The following is a 15,867-nucleotide window of genomic DNA, read 5'->3' as shown; positions in this document are numbered from 1 at the left end:
AAATATTGCTAATTAACAAGCCATAAAAAAAATGACCATAATCTAAAAATACTAAGTCATGCTAAAATAAGTACGGCTAAATAAGTATTAATTACATGACAAAGAAAAAAAAACTTAAGTTATGTATTTTCACTCTCTAAATCAATTATGCAAAACTAAAGAATAGATATCCAATATTATTGTCATTCCTAGTGGTAAACTGAATTTCTTTTGTTAGCATTAGTGTTGAGTTGGTTTTGGCTTGGACTTTATTTGAGTTACTAACATCCATAGGATATAAAACTTATTGACATTCAAAATTCTAAGTTCAAGCTTGAATAATATGATAATAGATGAAAAAACTACGAAAAAATTTAAGAAATAGTTATAAATTACATTACAAATAAATATTTTTATGTATAAAATAATTTAAAAATTGAATACAAGTAATGTCGGGTTGGTTTAGTTCGGTTTGACTTTTTTTACTTAAAACCAAACCAAACCAATTATAGTCGGGTTTTTTTTTCAACACCAAACCAAGTCAAACCAAATCACTAATCGAGTTTTTTTCTCGGTTTAACTCGGTTTAGCGATTTGGTGCGGTTTGTCGGTTTACTTTGTACGCCCTAGTTTTAGTAATAAACTGTTATACTTACAAAAGATTAAGGACAACATTCAAATTAGACAATAAATTAAATAACTTGCTTTTCTACTTCGAACTACCTACTGGGGTAATCCTTTGGACATAACTTCTACTTCGAGTTACCTATTGAGGTTAAAGCCTTTGGACATAAGCCAAGTACTTTTTGCAAATAAATGTTTATTTTATTACTTTATTCATTATTTCAACTTAACTTGAAATATGTTTATTAAAATTATTTTTTTTATGTAAAAAATATTTTAAGTGGTATACTCCCTCTGTTTCAATTTATGTGACACTTTTTTTCAAGACTCAAACAACTTTTAGTCGTATCTCTTTTAAATATTTAAATTGTTAAATATTGTGACCCACAATACTTTTATGTAGTTTTTAAATATATAAATTATTATTTTAAATTTTTTTGAACTGTATATCATAATTCATAATTTTTTTGAACTGTATATCATAATTCACAGACAAACTAAAGAAGTTTGATTCTCGAAATTCGAACGGTGTCATATAAATTTAGACGGAGGCAGTATGATTTTTACTCATAATTCTTCAACTAACTAGATGGCTTATGCCTGTGCGCACACTTCAGATTATAGTGTATCTATATATATGTAGTTGTGTTTAGATAGTGATAATATATATATATATATATATATATATATATATATATATATATATATATATATATATATATATATACTATGTTCAAAATACGATTAATATAGCATTGTAGTTTGTGCTCCGTATCTAAAACTTTATTATATTAGTGTTTGCTACGAATACGCACGTGACAATGAATCCATCATTATTGACTTAATGAAATACTTTGGAAATTACATGAATATTATTTGATTTTTTAATACGGGATGCACTTTTTTTTTTTTACATTATTAATTTGCACTATTTTTATGCATATATATTTAATACGGGGTGTACTTTTTTTTTTGATATTATTAATTTGCACTATTTTTATGCATATATATGAATTATGGGGCCCACAATTTTTTTTGCACCTTTTTTTTTTTTTTTATATTGTTTGTTTTTTTAATATGGGAATCACTTTTTTTATTTTTTATATATTGCTTGATTTTGTCAATATGGGATACTATGTTATATATATATATTTAATATGGGGTGCACTTTTTTTTTTTGACATTATTAATTTGCACTATTTTATGCATATATATATATATTAGAATTATGGGGCCCACAATTTTTTTTGCACTTTTATTTTGACATTGTTTGTGTTTTTATTATGGGATTCACTTTTTTTTTTTTTTTTTTTTTTATATATATTGCTTGATTTTGTCAATATGGGATACTATGTTCAAAACACGATTAATATAACATTATAGTTTGTGCTCCGTATTTAAAACTTTATTATATTAGTGTTTGCTACGAATACGCACGCGGCAATAAATCCATAATTATTGACTTAATGAGCTATTTTTATGCATATATATATATATATATTAGAAATATGGGGCCCACAATTTTTTTTTGCACTTTTTTTTTGACATTGTTTTTTTTTAATATGGGATTAAATTTTTTTTTTATATATATTGTTTGATTTTGTCAATATGAGATACTATGTTCAAAACATATATATATATATATATTAGAATTATGGGGCCCATAATTTATTTTTTTGCACTTTTTTTTTTAAATTGTTTGTTTTTTAATATGGATTCACTTTTTTTTATATATTGCTTGATTTTGTCAATATGGGATACTATGTTCAAAACACAATTAATATGCTCCGTATTTAAAACTTTATTATATTAGTGTTTGCTACGAATACACACGTGGCAATGAATCCATCATTATTGACTTAATGAGATACTTTGGAAATTACATGAATATTGTTTGATTTTTTAATACGGGGTGCTTTTTTTTGGACATGATTAATTTGCACTATTTTTTTAATATTAGTTGTTGTTTAATATATATGGGGCCCACAATTTTTTTTTTAATATTAGTTGTTGTTTCTAATATTAAGAAGAGGGGCCCACAATTTTTTTAGTTGTTGTTTCTACTATTAAGAAGAGGGGCCCAACGGACGACGATAAAGTGAGCCTCAACTGGCTCTTTTTTTAATATTAGTTGTTGTTTCTAATATTAAGAAAAGGGGCCCACAATTTTTTTTAGTTGTTGTTTGTAGAATCCGCGACTTAAGTAGTACAAAAAAAGAAAAGTTGAACCAAAGTAGTACAGAAAAAAAAAAAGCACATAAATAGTATTCACGCATGAATTTCATGCGTGAAAGGACCAAACTGCAAAAATGCAGCTTGACCCTTTCACGCACGAAATTCATGCGTGAAAGGAGCAACTTGCAATAATACAATATACTCCTTTCACGCACTAATTTCATGCGTGAAAGAGCAAATTCCCGTTTTGCCTTTCACGCATGAAATTCGTGCGTGAATGGTACCATAAAAAAACGGTCCCCTCCTTCCCTACCACAGAACCCGACACTTTTCCCCCACCCACCGCCATTAACAGCGATTTTCCGTGGTCCCCAACCCCAAAAACGCTATTTTCTTGTTGTTTTTCAATCTAAAACTCAATATTCTTGGTATATTGAAGTGTAGGACCAAGTTTCTAAGGTTAGATTTTGGAATAGAGCGGCGCAGAGTTCATTTTGAAAACTCAAAAAAACCTTCAATCTAGGTATTTCACTGCAAATTTTTTATTACATTGCTAAACATATTATTACTCTAAGGATTGTTGATGTGGATTTGCCGTTTTGCGCTATTTTTTTGTGCGATTTTGGGCAGTGCCCACGCACTGTTGGGACTGCCTTTTTAAAAAAAAAATAAATTATTTATGTATTGTTAATTAGTTAATTATTTAGTAATTGTTTATTTAGTATTTATTAATTGTTCAATTAGCGACTTAAGTATTTATTAATTGTTATACTAGCTATTTTAATTGTTAGACTAGCTAATTATTTATTGAGTTTTTGTTAAGCCAATTGTTTATTTGCTAATAATTTCTTAATTGTTTCATTAGTTAATTAATTGTTTATTTGTTAAATATACGATAATAATTTATTAATTTTTTGATTAGTTACTTAATTGTTTATTTATTAAATATATGATAATAACTTGTTAATTATTTGATTAGTTAGTTAATTGTTTATTTATTAATTATTTATACTAATTGTATGCTAACTAATTGTTAATTATTTAACTTATTAATTTTTAATCTTTATATTTTAGGATTGAAAACCCTTAGTTTAGGATTCAAACCCGTAGCTTAGAATTGAAAACCCTTAATATAATTTTCAATAAAAGATTACATAACTAATATTACTTGTTAATGATTTATTTAAAATACGTAAAACAGATGGGTCACCACAATCCTTAATAATATTTTCCATAAAAGATTACATAACTAATATTATTTGTTAGTGATTGATTTAAAATACGTAAAACAGATGGGTCACCACAATCCTTAATAAAAATTTTGAAAAAAGATTACATAACTAATACTTCCTGTTTAATGATTGATTTAAAATACGTAAAACAGATGGATCACCACCCTCTTGATCCGGGTCCCTTCGACCGAGAGTTACTGTATCTTCAGCCCGAGCATAGGTCGCAACATATATGGACATCCGACCTGCAGCCTGAGTCTCAGGTTCGTACCCGGTTAGGGGACTCAGCATGGGAGATCTTAGCTGCTCACCCCCCACATCCTCGTGTCCTGGATATACTACGTCGGGGCGGTATCTACCGGTGCGTCGAAGTTGGTCGGGTACAGCACGATAGGTCGCTAGTGACGGCATTGATTGAGAGGTGGCGACCGGAGACGCACACATTTCATCTCCGCACCGGTGAGGCTACCATTACCCTTCAGGATGTAGAGGTCATTTATGGGCTACAGGTTGATGGACGCCCATTGTATATTGAGGAGCCCCCTGTGCTGCCACCTTACCGGGATGAGTTGACTAGGCTCACCGATTTCGCGGCTCTGGATGGTCATATTTCTGGCCAGAGTCGGCTTTTATTATCGGCCCTTTACGCTCACTTGCGCCTCACATACATGCATCATCCGATTGGAGAGGACACGCCTCAGGCTGATGTTGACCGACGCGCGCGTCTATACCTACTCGTCATATTCGGGGCCATCCTGTTCCCGAACACTTCGGGTTCACATTTGAGCTTGAGGTATCTTCGGTATATCGACGATCTTGCCGAGCTAGGATGCTATAGTTGGGGCGCTGCTGTGCTGGGCTACATGTATTGAGGATTCTGCCGATGTTCTATGGGCACGAAGGTAGAGGTCCCTGCATTTTGCTCGCTCCTTCAGGTGATATATTCAAGTCTGTGTAATTAAACACAAAATATATTTTTTTAAAACGACGATTGATAATTTTTTTTTAAATGACTATATCAGATATGGGTGTGGACTAGGTTGAGACCTTTTCAGCCTATACCAGCTCATCCTCCCGCTGACTATCTTACTGTGCCGATGCCATATGCGCGGAGATGGTCGCGAGGTGTATGCCGACGTGCGGAGACTCATCACAGCCTTCTCCCGTTTAGGGATCAGCTAGACCGCATGACAGCGCAGACGGTATGTTCATATTTTAGATCCATACGCTAGACCACATAACTACTATTTTAGTCTTCTATTGTTAACTAGTTCAATTCTTTTTACAGGCTTTTATATGGACGCTGTATGATCATATTTTGGATCAGCTGCCGGCGTTTTGTAGGGCTGGTCAGCACATGTGGATGTCGCGGTGTCCATTGATACATATGGATATCGTTGAGTATCACGCGCCCGACCGCGTGTTACGGCAGTTTGGGTATGTACAGAATATACCCGCGGCTACGGTTTGGGAGCATGACCACCATGCGAGGGACGAGCGTGCGGGCGTCGATGATGCATGGCGACTATATATGCAGCAGCAGGTCCAGAGTTGGGATGTGAGGATGACGAGCCTAGCAATGGTCGGACATGACACTTCGATCCATGTGTACATGGAGTGGTACATGCGGATCACTCGCATCATTATTGGCAACCCCTCTAGGCGTCGTCCAGATGGCCTGGGATATGTAGCTCTCGCAGGAGCGAAAGACACACTTGTGATATGGAAGAAAATCGAGCAGATCATTATAATTTAGATACAAACATGATTGCTCAAGTATTACTTAAGGACGTTGTCGAAACGCCAAGGTAACTTATCCTACCTAGTACATTATATGTCTTATATCGATTAAAAGATCAATTACTAAATGTTGTTTGTTTAAACTTGTGCAGGATCCCCATCAAAGATTGTATTCGAAACGTTCAAACCATATAAGTAAAACTATAAGCAACAGAAAGGGATTTCTCGGGCGTAGTAGCGCTTTTGAGATGGTCTTTGGAAATTGGCATACTTCTTTTCAATCGCTGCCAAGGTATATGACAGCTCTACAACATTTTAATAATGATATTGTTGTAGAGTGGCGACTTATAGAGGGTAAAATCTTCAACTTCGTATTTTGGACATTCAAACCATGCATTGATGGTTTTGCTCATTGCCGACCAGTGATATCCATAGATGGTACGCATGTATATGATGCCTACGACATCAAGCTCCTAATTGCAATAGGAATGGATGCCAATGGGTCAATATTTCCTCTTGCTTTCGCAATTGCCGCTAACGAGAGCAACGACACATGGGGGATCTTTTTGACCCATTTGAAAACTCATGTTATTGAGGATCGTACCGGCATATGCGTGTTGTCTGATCGTCATAAAGGCATATTGCACAATATGACTAATTTACCAGGGTGGCAGCCTCCCTTTGTTTACCATCACTATTGTTTAAGGCACTTGAAGGCAAATTTGCAATCAACGTTTCACAATGGTACTCTAAACAAATTGATGTGGGGGGCTGCGATGGAGCATCAACAACGAAAATAGGCTGCAAAAATGGATCTGATCAGGGCAGTGAGTGAACCCGCATATATTTGGTTGATGAAGCTTGAAGTTGAAAAATGGACGCTTCATGCTGATGGAGGCAAAAGATGGGGCATGCTCACAACAAACAACTCAGAATCATTCAATGGCTTGCTGAAATCGGCTCGAGGACTACCTGTCACCGCAATGGTGAGAATGACTTTCAAGCAGGTTGTGGAGCGATTTGTTGTTAGGACAAGGCAAGCTAGAGCGATATTAGCCGACGGCGGGACATGGATGCCAAAGCCCTTCAAAATTATGGAGCATTATAGAAAAAAATGTGAGCACCACCAAATGACCGAGTATGACCCAATTCGATATGTCTATGAAGTTAGGACAGGTTATCACAACGGTAAGGGTGGAAACGTGCACACCGTTTATGAGGCAACAAAAACATGCACTTGCGGTAAGTGACAAACGTATCACATGCCGTGTTCTCATGCTGTCAAGTGCTTCGAGAGAATGAGAAAAACGGTAACAAGTTATGTGGCGGGGGAATACAAGGTCCACAGTTACCTTAGAGCATATTCCGGCCCATTCCACCCACTTGGTAATGAAGCTTATTGGCCAAACGAGCCATTTTCGATGGTTGCTAACAAGGATTACATCAGGAAATTGGGCATTAACTTACGAAGTCGTAGACCCAATCAAATGGATGTTAGTGAAAGAACTTATTCTCGCAAGTGCTCTACCTGTAAGCAATATGGCCATGACAAGCGTTCCTGTGGGCAACAAGGCCGTGGTAGTACAAACACGTCTCGAAGTAATAGAGTCTCTAGAACTTGAAAATTATATTATTATTGTAATTTATTATTATATTACTTTGAATTAGTATTGTAATTAGATGGAATGAATTATTTTTAAATTAGTATAAACCTCTCGTATTGAATTAATTATTATTAAATCAAATATTTATATTTGTACATTAAAATATAATAAAACATTTAAATCAAAACCCTATAAATAGACAAGTTTCAAAACTTACTTCGGGGCACTTTAGAACCCCTAAAACGGCGATCCAAACGTTTAGGTGGACTTGATGTAATGAGCCGACATTATTGTACGCAAAAAAAGATATTAAGTTTTATATAAAATATTGATATTTTGGGGTTTTAAAACATGACTAATCTTTGCCCAAAGTATGGAAAAAAATGTGATTTGAAAGGTAACACAAAAAAAAAAAAAAAAAAAAAAAACTGTGCTGCTTCACGCATGAAATTAGTGCGTGAAAGGAGTATATCGTATTATTGCAAGTTGCTCCTTTCACGCATGAATTTCGTGCGTGAAAGGGTCAAGCTGGAATTTTGTAGTTTGGTCCTTTCACGCATGAAATTCATGCGTGAATCCTATTTATGTACTTTTTTTTCTGTACTACTTTGGTTCAATTTTTTTTTTTTTTTTGCGCTACTTAAGTCGCGAATTCTTATTTCTACTATTAAGACGAGGGGCCCACCGGATGACGATAAAGTGAGTCTCAACCGGCTCTTCTTAATAGTAGAAATTTCATACGGGCTGTTTCAAGATTCAACATCTAACTAAGCATTGTCCAAACGGGAAAAGAAAAGGGGGAAAAATAATCACCATTGACGGGAAAGTCACATGTAGCTAAAAGTCTAACATCAAGTCAAGTGTAAAACAAGAAACTTCTTCACTTCTCTCTGTACTTCATTTTTATTTGGGATCTACAACATACTTGAACAAGATGGAAGTAAAGAACACAAATTGATGAGCTAAGATGTTGAAACTAGCAGCTTTCTTAAGCCTTGTTTGGGCATTGACTCTTCTCTATGGAGAAATGTTTGCATTTTGGGTCCCTTTTCTTTCTTGTTCTTGGCCTCACCTTCATTCTTCAAAGGTAAATCTTCTTCAAACTTTGATTAAAGTAGCAATTAAATCACTTTTATCTTAACTTGAGCTCGATTCAAGACTCCCATCAATCATTTTCTTCCCATTTATTACTCTCTCTCTCTCTCTCAAAAACATTGTCTTCCTTTCTATGTTAGTTTGTTCCAAAAAAATTATCATATTTTTATATTTAGAAACAGTTTAACTTTATGGAATAATTTACGGTCACACAAATATCTAATTTTTTTTTTTATCACATAGTTCAAAAGACTTCTCAAATCAAACTAAGACAATTTTTTTTTTTTGAGAAGGAGGGAGTAGTGTTTTGGGATGAAATGGACAATGTTTAGCTGCAATTGAGTGGTTGTGTAATGTTAAAGATTTTTTTATTTTTATCTTTGACTTGAGCTAGATTTGTGTACAGCATCAATCTTTTTTTTCCCTCTTTGTTATTCTCTTTTGAGATGAAATGGATAATGTTCAGCTGCAAATGAGCTGGGATTGAGGGGTGGTGCAATGTTAAAGAAATATTTTGTTTAATCTTTGACTTGAGCTAGATTTATGTACAGCATCAATCTTTTTTTCCCTCTTTATTATTTTGGGATGAAATGGACAATGTCCAGCTACAAGTGAGTTGGGATTGAGGGGTCATGTAGTGTTGAAGAAATGACTTTTTTTTTTTTTTTTTAATCCTTTTGGTTAAATTGTGATGAGGTTTAGTTACCGTGAAATGGTTCTTATTTGTAAGTCTGTTGAGACAATTGGGACCTCTCATCTTAAGCAGCTAACTCCAGATTAGGGAATAGTCAGCTTCGCGTTGACCAATAGAGAATGATTTGTTCTTCCAATTGATTTGTGAATTCTAGTATGCAATTAAACCCACCTTGTCAACTGTTCTTCCAATTGACCGTAGAGATTTAGTTCATGACATGAAGTCCAAACATTCCTGATTGATTCAGCTTTAACAAAAGGCTGGCTTGTTTAAAAATTAGAAAGGAAATAAAAGAACTTTTATGGGGAAGTTAAACTTATAGTTAACATGTGTAAGTGGTGAATGTTAGAATCCCACATTGGTTGGCGAATGGACCGGTGGTTTGCTTATATAGACTTGGGCAATCCATCCTCATGAGCTAGCTTTTGGGGGTGAGTTAGGCCCAATTGCCATATCTTTACATGGGGTGTTAGAGTAGGTTAGAGTCCCACATTGGTTGGCGAATAGACTGCTGGTTTACTTATATGGACTTGGGAAATTCTCCCATCATGAGCTAATTTTTGGGATTGAGTTAGGCCCAAGTGCCATATCTTTACAGTGAAAATACTTTTTGAGGAAAATCTTGGTGGTTTCCAGCAATAATTTGCTAGCTCTAGATAAGACATTTATTTCTGGTAACTAACCCCTTAATGAAGTCTACTTCTTAATTATCTCAGTACTAACAAATATGCATTTTAATGGCTTGTCTCCTTCATTAAGATTCAGCTTTTGTGTGCTAAATTACATATAAGACACTCGGCCTCGGGCATACTAACCTTCTTGTCCTTGATTTTAGACGGATGGAGTAGATCATCAACGTGACTATGTAAAAATTGCTGTTCTGACTGATCCTCAGGTAATCCTTCTGAAAATAATGCTGGCTTTACTGTGCTCATCTTTATACTTATCTGTGCTTTGCCATTTTGACTTCATATTCACAACGTATCTTTTTTTTTGACAGCTCATGGATAGAACCTCTCTTCGTCTTGCCCCGAAATCCCTTGCACTTGAAGCTGCTCAGTTCTATACAGATTTGTATATGCGCAGGGCATTCCATTCATCTATTTTACCTTCCAAACCTGATATTATTCTGTTCCTAGGTGATTATTTTGATGGTGGGCCTTTTCTGTCTGATGAAGAGTAAGTACTAAGTTCTGTCTGAAAGTTTTACTCTCCTAAAAAGAAGTTAAACTACTTTCTGGATGAAGATTGAAACTTAGCTCTGATAAACAGGAGTAGCTTCCATGTAATTCCCTTTTTTTTTTCTTATCAAATTTGGCATTAATTGAAGGCCCATTCCTATCATTTTATTCCTTCTATAAAGTTCATGTTTTAGTTATTTTTTATTAATGAAGTATCTGAATGTTCTTCAGTTATTCTTATGCTTTGGACTTGAGATTTATTTAATTTGATAGGTGGCAGGAATCCTGGAGCCGGTTTAAGCATATTTTTGACATTGAAATGCTTGAGCAAACTACAAACATAAAGCTGTACTACCTTGCTGGAAACCATGATATAGGGTATGCAGCTTTTCACTCGCATATGCCAGAGGTGTGTTAATTATTCAGATAGAGTTATATACTCAGGGGCATATTATTTTGAGTGATACCAAATTTGAACTTAATATGCTTTTTTACTATCTCATCTTTTTATCATGTATCAATTACTCATAAGCTTCTGGAAGGATGGAGATAATGTCTCCTTCTAAACTTTACATGAAACAAACCTCTTATTTAATGGATGGTAGTTTTACAATGGGTACTGAAGAAATATTTCTTGGTGAGCCTGCGAGATCTCAGTTACCACATTAAGAAACTCAGCTTTATGTTCTTTTCAATATAATTTCATAGATAAGGAAGTTTTCACATTCAGCTTTCTGAATATTTCATGTTTAAAGAAGGGATGACTATCTTTACATCTCATGACGGCCATGTGCTTCTTTTCCAATTTGATTTATCTGCAAATCAGTTGCATCCTGTTTAAGGGATGCTAGGTGTCTTTCCCAGCTAGGAGAATGGGTTCTTATCTTCACTGTGTTTGAAGACATTGGGAGCTATGCAAGCTGCATAGCTCAATCGTCAACGAACCGGATCCTATTATTCGTTTTGCTGCAGTCAATTCTAATTCTTGTTTCCTCCTAATTCTAGTTCGGATCCTATATGTGCACTCCATGATGCAGGTTATCAAACGTTATGAGAAAGCATTTGGTGCGAGGAACTATCAATTTACAGCTGGGAAAGTAGATTTCATAGCCATCGACGCGCAAACCTTGGATGGTAATTTGAAAGTCTACACTTTATTTGGAGCTCATTTTGTAGGTCAAGCCTAAAGCAAAGTCTAGGGGAAGTCAAACCTCTGGTCATACCAGTCAAATCCGAAACAAATTGTAGAATCCAATTATTCATTAGCTCAAATCATGATTAGATTCTCATTAGGAGTCTAATTACTTAGTCAAATCCCAAATTACCCTATTAGGAGGTTAGGTAAAAAATCTATAAATTCCCTCATTCAGTCTCATGATTCGATGGTTAAAATCCCACTAAAATTAAGTATGATAATCAAAGGATATTGTAGAATCATTACATCAATGATTTAGTTTGAAATCTCACAGTTGGAATTTCAACCACGAGCTTTTCCTTCTCAATAATGGCAAAAAGGCTATTTATACTTTCCAAAATTTGACCTTGTGCTATGGGCCATGTGGCGTGCCTCCATAGCGTGAGCCCTCGCCTGCACGATGGCTGTGGAGGACACGCACCAAAGGGTGGCTTGTAATTTCTGCAATTTTTCAACTTGCTCCAAATGGTGCCAAAACCAACCCGAACTGCTCAGATCCTAACACAAACTATCCCAACTAGTCAAAAATGGTTATATGAACTTTTTTTTTTTTTTGAACAGGTAACAACTTTGTATTATAGACCAGTACTTAGGTAGTACTGAAAACCTCTTATGGTTATACGAACTTGTGCTCATGCTCAAAACACAATTTAGATCATAATTGTACAAAATGAGGGGCCAGGTTGTTACGTTGTGTGTGCTGTTTTGGAAAACGCCAGTTTGCAGAACTCAAAAACTACTCAACTTTTTTGTGCAGTTTTTGCAACAAAAAATAAGAGTTTGCAAAAATCCATTTTCTTTTTTCTTGGTAAACTCAATTTTGGAAATTTTAACCAAACACCACTTTAATGATTTTGCTTTTCTTCCTATCAGTTATCATGAAACAGGACTCTGTTGATTATTAGTTGGATTCATGGTGTTGTTATTTTGTAAAGACTCACAGCAAGATACCTTGTCTCCAGGGCATCCGCAAAACAATGTAACCCCTGCCACATGGAATTTTGTCAAAAATGTCTCTAAGCGTATGTTCTACCACTCACTATCCATCTTTGTTGTGAACTCCACTTATATGTAAGACGCTCGGCTCATTTTGCTCTGTTTTATGCAGATCCATCTTCGAATCCAAGGGTTCTATTGACTCATATTCCACTGTATCGGCCGGATCTAACTGCATGTGGTCCATATCGTTCATCATCAATTATTAATCAGGTAACATTTAACCTTTTTTTGAACTTATCAAAGTTGTTTTAACTTTTTCTACTTTATAGAGGAAGGATGCCCTCGAATGGGAACCACCATTTATGTACTATTCCTCTCCAGTAAAAAAGTGATTTGAGTCTCCAGAACCTAAATAATAGGGATTGAGAGTCTTGAGAACCTAAACGATCTTTTAAAAATTCTATTCCTTTTGCTTGATGCTATTGGGAGAAGAAAAATATGACTTTTCTTGTTATTTGGTTAAATATATATCTCATATTTATAATGAGAAGTTACATATTTCATCATTTATTTCAGAGAATCAACCGGGCTGCTTTTGATAATGAAATATTGTAAGCTCTTACTCTCACTTTAGTGGCTTAGTATGGATTTACCCTATCTGTATGCATGGATGTTTACATAGGACTTGGTTATAATGACATTCACAGATATCAAAACTACATTACTGAAAATGGAACGAACGGCCTGCTTGACTCGATCAAACCTGTAAGTATTTCCTACCATTTTATGATACATGCCCCGTACAAACTAGCATATATAAAGGGAAGAAATTTCTATACAATATTAATTGAAAGGAATGATTTCTGGGGTGCATTATTTCGAGTTTCTTGCAGGCACTAATTCTCTCTGGGCATGACCATGATCAGTGTACAGTGATCCACAAGTCTAAATATGGTTCTGTAAAAGAGGTAACGCACCTTGTTCAACTGAAAAACTTTGGTATTGTCTTTACGGTGTTTGATTGATACTGTTGTGCAGCATACCCTAGGGACCATAAGCTGGCAGCAGGGAAATTTATTTCCATCTTACATGCTATTATCTGCAAGTAACCTTATCTTACCAGACGGATCAATGCCAGAGGAGGCAATTTCCACCAAAGTGTGCTTTCTCCCTGTGCAGACATACATATATATATGGTAATCCGTATATTGAGATGAAAAAATATTTATCTTGTAAATCATGTTTCTTGTATTATTGAAGCTTTGGATGTGTCAGGTATCTGTTGCTGTTTGTCATGACCCTTCTTATTGCTGTCCTTTGGCCCACAAATGGGGTGCTCTTTCCGCACTATCTTGGTGGATTTCTGAGTAACATAAGAAGTCTAATTAGTTCTAGCTTTTCTGGAGGTGGGGAAAAGCTGAAAAGCGAAGATGAGATATATGAATATGAGGAGGTCTGGGATGCAGAAGGATCGATGCACCTCATAAAGAAAACCTTTAAAGTTTCTTCTACATGCTCAACCGAGAGCGCTTCAGTGGAACGGTAAGTTCCCATCAGAGAGAATCAGTCATTGCGTGAACTGCAGCGAGTAACTATTTTTATTTACTTGAGCATGCTTATGTGTCGAGAAACAATTCATTCAAGCTTCTCGAAGTTGCCTCTTAGATAATGAACACCTTAATCTTGTTAGAATAGCAATGCACTTTGAGAACTAGTGTGCATTACAACAAGTCCCATGTAGTCGTTCAATATTTTTTATCTTCAGTAGATTTTATTCCATGTTGATTTGTTCAAGATAAGCAAGTTATCCATGTGATCATCACTTCTGTCCAATAGTTCTCGTTCTTACTTCTGTAATCTATGGAGTGCTTCCTTGTATTTTAGACTATTTGATGCTCAAGTTACGTAGACAATTTTTTTTTTTTTATGACATGGGAACCCGCAGCCGCTACCCTTCGGGGGCGCACAGAGTAAACCCAGCTCCTGTGCAATAGCTCGCAAACCACACAAGGTAACCCGCACTAGGAAAGCCCGGTATGACGAGCTCGACCCAGAAGGCAAATCCCCTGCTGTTGTAGGCAGGGGGTTTCGAACCTGAGACCTCCATTATGAAAGCCCCATGCTCAACCAACTGAGCCACCCTTGCGGGTATAGACAATTTTTTTTTTTTGTTTGCTGTGCAAAAGCTTAGATGCCTTTTTCTAATGCAGGGGTAATGCTGTCATGCGGTCGGTTGCCAGAAAATCTAATGCAGAAGAGACGAATGCCTCAAATCCCGCAGATGTGACTTTACATATAGGATCAGATGCCGTGGTAAAAACACTGCCTCGGACAAACAAATCAAAGACAAAGATGGTAATTAGGAGAGTGGTGCGGACATTAAGTATGATTTCTCTTGTTGCAGCCTTTAATATCCCACTATATATGATGCTTCTTTTCAAAGATTGGATTGATAAATGATGTACTTTTCAAATATGCCAGTGATGCTGGCTTAGGTTAGGTACTTCCCAATTCGGATAAATACGGACAAGACGTAAAAATGAGCAGGCAAAGCAGCTGTCACCTTTTTCATATGTTCTAGGTGTTCAGTTGCTCTGTTGTTGTAATTGTCATTGTAGTTATTGTTGCTGTAATATGTTATTGTTGTTGTTGTTTTTTTGACATATCCTGCACTTGATCAAGTAATTAGTACCATTAAGGATTTGAACAGATGAATGATTTGTTTTACATAACATAATGATGCTTATTCTGCCATCCAAGTTCTCTGTTCGAATTTACCCTCGGGAAAGCATATATAGAACGTTAGTGTTGCACAGGTTAATAGCCTGTTTGACCAAGCTTATTTTCTCCTAAAAAATACTTATTTTTTCAATAAGCGCTTATTTGAAAAAAAGTGAGGTGTTTGGTCAAGCTTTTGGAATAAAATAAGTGTTTTTGGGGAGTAACAGAAATAGTTTTTCAGAAGCTAAAAAAATAATTTTTGCCCAAAAGCACTTTTTTGAAAAGTACTTTTGAGAAAAATACACATAGAAGCATTTTGTAAAAGCTTGATCAAACACTAATTGCTTATCAAAAGTGCTTTTTAAATTAATTGGTCAAACACAAACTGCTTTTCGTCAAAAGTATTTTTTTGAAAAGTATTTTTTTAAAAAATACTTTTAAAATAAGTTGATTTTAGAAGCTTGGCCAAACAGGCTATAAGAAGAGATTATTGGCATACAAACTTGGCTCTGTATTCTGCATGGGATATATTTGTCTTCCAAGTGTTGATTATGCTAAAGTTCAAATGGAGGATAGATTCTTTCTTCTTCTATTTTTCTTTCCTTATGGCCTTCTACTGAATCTTAGCTTCTTTCCTGGCCGTTACACTGAAGGGTCTGTTTGTTCTAACCGTTTCAGGTTGTATATT

At 35.3% G+C, this 15,867-nt stretch overlaps 1 protein-coding gene across 1 annotated transcript; it reads left to right on the top strand.

Annotated features, from left to right (window-relative positions):
* The first annotated feature begins 8,088 nt into the window (after positions 1–8,088).
* On the top strand, positions 8,089–15,217 carry LOC132603773 (uncharacterized protein C630.12). The gene is made up of 13 exons (XM_060316987.1): positions 8,089–8,441; positions 9,979–10,038; positions 10,144–10,322; positions 10,598–10,733; positions 11,362–11,458; positions 12,482–12,541; positions 12,628–12,728; positions 13,035–13,069; positions 13,166–13,223; positions 13,352–13,426; positions 13,497–13,654; positions 13,734–14,000; positions 14,669–15,217. Exons 1-13 carry the CDS (start codon positions 8,322–8,324, stop codon positions 14,916–14,918), a joined length of 1,596 nt encoding a protein of 531 aa, XP_060172970.1. The 5' UTR covers positions 8,089–8,321; the 3' UTR covers positions 14,919–15,217.
* Positions 15,218–15,867: the final 650 nt, after the last annotated feature.

Source organism: Lycium barbarum, chromosome 7 (genome assembly GCF_019175385.1).
Source record: "Lycium barbarum isolate Lr01 chromosome 7, ASM1917538v2, whole genome shotgun sequence".
Taxonomy (NCBI): domain Eukaryota; kingdom Viridiplantae; phylum Streptophyta; class Magnoliopsida; order Solanales; family Solanaceae; genus Lycium; species Lycium barbarum.
Note: the sequence above shows the minus strand (reverse complement) of the source record. Positions and strands in the feature narration are given on the sequence as shown.